At 65.0% G+C, this 3,140-nt stretch overlaps 1 protein-coding gene across 1 annotated transcript; it reads right to left on the bottom strand.

Moving 5' to 3' along the window:
- Nucleotides 1–1,978: 1,978 nt before the first annotated feature.
- NDUFAF8 (NADH:ubiquinone oxidoreductase complex assembly factor 8) lies at nucleotides 1,979–3,002 on the bottom strand. The gene is made up of 3 exons (XM_087826405.1): nucleotides 2,912–3,002; nucleotides 2,669–2,779; nucleotides 1,979–2,306 (listed from the first exon to the last, which is right to left on the bottom strand). Exons 1-3 carry the CDS (start codon nucleotides 2,993–2,995, stop codon nucleotides 2,277–2,279), a joined length of 225 nt encoding a protein of 74 aa, XP_087682531.1. The 5' UTR covers nucleotides 2,996–3,002; the 3' UTR covers nucleotides 1,979–2,276.
- Nucleotides 3,003–3,140: the final 138 nt, after the last annotated feature.

Genomic DNA, 3,140 nt, shown 5'->3' with positions numbered 1-3,140 from the left:
ACAAACACTGTGGCCTGAGAGACCTGGGTTGGGACGGCAATGCCGTCCTCAGGCGTCAGAGAGCAGCCCGAGTGTACCCCCTGCCCGTCACATGGCTCTGTTCCATGCTCTCCTTGGCGCCCCACATAATTGTGAGATTTAAGAAAGGACACCACTCGGGTGGTTGGTGAAGTGGGGGTTGAAGTGAGACACCTGAAGGAAGGTGGTGCAGGACCCTGTACAACAAACCACCATCACTGGGGGTCATGAAGGAACAGACCCGTAACTAAACCTGCACCCAAGACTCCACGGGCAGTCAGCTGCTGTGGGAGCTCCTTGGCCCTCAGTGCCAGGCTTGCGGCGAGAACACAGTGGGGGCGGGGGGCCGGGGCAGGGAGGCCTCTGTGCAAACGGCAGTGTTCTGGGCGCCACTTCCCCTGGGTCTGCACGGCTCGGTGTCCTTGCCGGAGCCCGTGCATGTTGGGTTTTCATGATACTTTGTGTTGTTTTCAAGGAGCAGAAAAGATGACAGTGGCCCCCTGGCCCCTGGAGCCTTAGGCAGGTGGACCTAGCAGGTGACCCATGAGAGCCCAGGGCCTTCATCGCTTTGTCCGGTGTGTGCACCTGGCTTCCCTTCTGGAGACGGGGGTGGGCTCCAGCTCCAGACCCTGCTGAGGGGCCATGTGGGGCCTGGGAGGAACCACAGCTGCCTTGGCTTTGAGGCCTCACACGTTGTTTTTTACTTTTTATTGTAATTTCTATGCACTGGGTAGCCTGCCAACTAGAAATGAGTAAGAAAAGGAGTGGGATTTTCTGAGGTCGAGCTGATTCCTCCTGAACCCTGGGTGTGGGGGAAGAGGCACAGGTGCCTGGACACTCCTCATGCCAGAACATGCCTCTGGGTATCTTGGGAGGCCCCAAGAGCTCAGGCTGGTGTTTGGGGTGTGCCTAGCCGGTCAGCAGAGCAAGCCTGCAGTGGCCCTGGGGATGAGACAGTGGTGGCTTCATCTGCCACCGTGGATGGGAGTTTGAAAGGGTGGCAGGACAGTTCTGTGAGGGCCTGGAATAGGTGTGCCCAGTGGAGATGCTGGAAGCTGTCAGAGGTCAGAGTGGATAGGGAGGGAGGGAGGGAGGGTCAGGGAGAAAAGTCCAAGCTTCGGGCTGGACACACCCACTGGGCATGAGCTGTAAGGTCTGGGCAGAGGTCAGACAGGCTGTTTCCTGGCCCACCCCTCCCTCCAGCCTCTGCAATCTGTGTGTCTCCCTCACCACCAGCAGGAGGAGGGGGGTCATGTGACCACTTTCTGGTCAAATCCAATAGCTGCTGTGAAACGTGGCTGCCCAACAGCCCTCAGCCCTTGAACAGGGCCGGCTGCTCCTCCAAAGCTACCCAGGGACCGTGTCACTGAGATGGATGCTAACGTCTTAGAGACCTTGTGGGTTCACTACTTGGGCTAAGTTGGGCTAATTCTGGAATAGTTTTAAAAGGAAACAGAAATATGGGCCTTGGTTCTGGGGCTCAGGGACACCAGGGCGGGGGGAGCTCAAGGACAGTGTGACCTCCATGCCCCTGGGGAGGGGGCTCTTGGAGCAGCCCCAAGAATCCAGCAGATGGCACCCAGGAGCCCTGGAATCAGTGTGCTGCAGGCACTGGGGGGGGGGGGGCCCTGTGTGTGTGATTCCCAGGACAGGGCTGTGAGACCCGAGAGCTCAGGAAAGCTTGCCGGTGATTCACCTGGAGGCTGTGGAAGGGTGGTGGGCGACCCCACACGGGGAGGGGGTCTGCAGCCTTGCAGGTCTAGGAGCTGCTGGGTCCTAAACCAGTCCCCTGGCCTCAGCCTTGTCTCCACTGCCTTCTGTAGACTATCACCCCATCCCCTTCCCTCCAATTCCAGGCCCAGCACCCGTATCGGTCCCCACGGTGGGGTCTGTCCCCCAGGCCGCCAGCCCTCTACCTGTGGTGCGTCCTGTAAACCAGCAGTTATGTCCAGAAGCTTCATGTGATTCAGATGACGTTTTATTGGTGAGAATTCTTTATAAAAAAAATGGGAATCCGGAGGCAGCACCTCCGCAGCCCACACCCGTCAGGTCCTCAGGGCGGCCGGGCCCAGGTGTGCACCTGCGGGGCCTTCCCGCCGCTCGGCCCAGACCCGAGGGCGCGCGCTGGGGGCCGCTCCGCCCCTGCCCATGGCGGTCCCGAAGGGGCGGGCTCGAGCCCCAAGGGCTTTGGGTGTGTCCAGTGCTGGGCCCCGGGGGCCCCGAGGGCCAGGAGCCCGGCTCCGCGTCCTCGGTCCTTCCTAACGGCCTCCCCTCGGGGGCGTCCTGGCCTGGAAGACAAAGCGCTTGGTCTGGAGAATTGTTTCCGAGCGAGACGTGGCTCCAGAGCCCGGAGACCACCAGGCCCAACGCCGCCTTCCAGGGGCCCGGCGGTGGGCTCGCGCCCGGGGCACGGAGCCAGGCCTGAGGCCGGCCCCTGCTGGGAGGGGCGCCGGCCGGGGCTCCTGGGTCGGGCGCCGCCTCCCGCCGCCCGGGGCGGCGCCGTCACCCCCTCTCCCCCCACCCGGCACACGGGCTCGGGGCGGCGCGCAGCGTCGGAGCCCCAACGGGCGCCCAGCACCGAACCCGGAAGGGAAGGGAGGCCGGCGGGTCCCCCCGAGGCGGGGCCGGAGGGGGCCGGGCGTCAACCTACCGCGGCGGCGAAGCAGCGCCGCAGGGCCTCGAACTCCTGCGCGCAGAGATCCTTCCGCAGGCGGCCGCCCGGGCCGGTGGACACCTGCACGCACCTGCCGTAGGCGGCGGCCTGGGGGCGGGGCGGCGCGGGACAGGGTCGCGGAGGACCCGGGCCACGGTCACCGGGGCAGCCCCGCCCCGCCCCCAGTCAGCGCCCCGCCCCGCCCCGCAGGCACTGCCCCGACCGGCGACGGCTCCTCACCTCGGCCCCGCAGGCCGCCAGGCCCTCGGGGAAGGCGCGGAGGCGGCTTCGCACGCGCCCCCACACCGCTCCGTTCCCCGACATGAGCAGCCCTTCCCGGCACCCGTGGGCGCCGCCATCTTAGGTCCGTCCTCTTCCGGAAAGCGGCCCCTTGATAGGTTGACGTTCCCGTCTATCGTCTTTCTTCCGCTTTCTAATAGGCCAGGCCCCGGACCGCGCCTCGGCCTCT

The sequence above is a fragment of the Miniopterus natalensis genome, chromosome 17 (genome assembly GCF_054644295.1).
Source record: "Miniopterus natalensis isolate mMinNat1 chromosome 17, mMinNat1.hap1, whole genome shotgun sequence".
NCBI classification, from domain to species: Eukaryota; Metazoa; Chordata; class Mammalia; order Chiroptera; family Miniopteridae; genus Miniopterus; species Miniopterus natalensis.
Note: the sequence above shows the minus strand (reverse complement) of the source record. Positions and strands in the feature narration are given on the sequence as shown.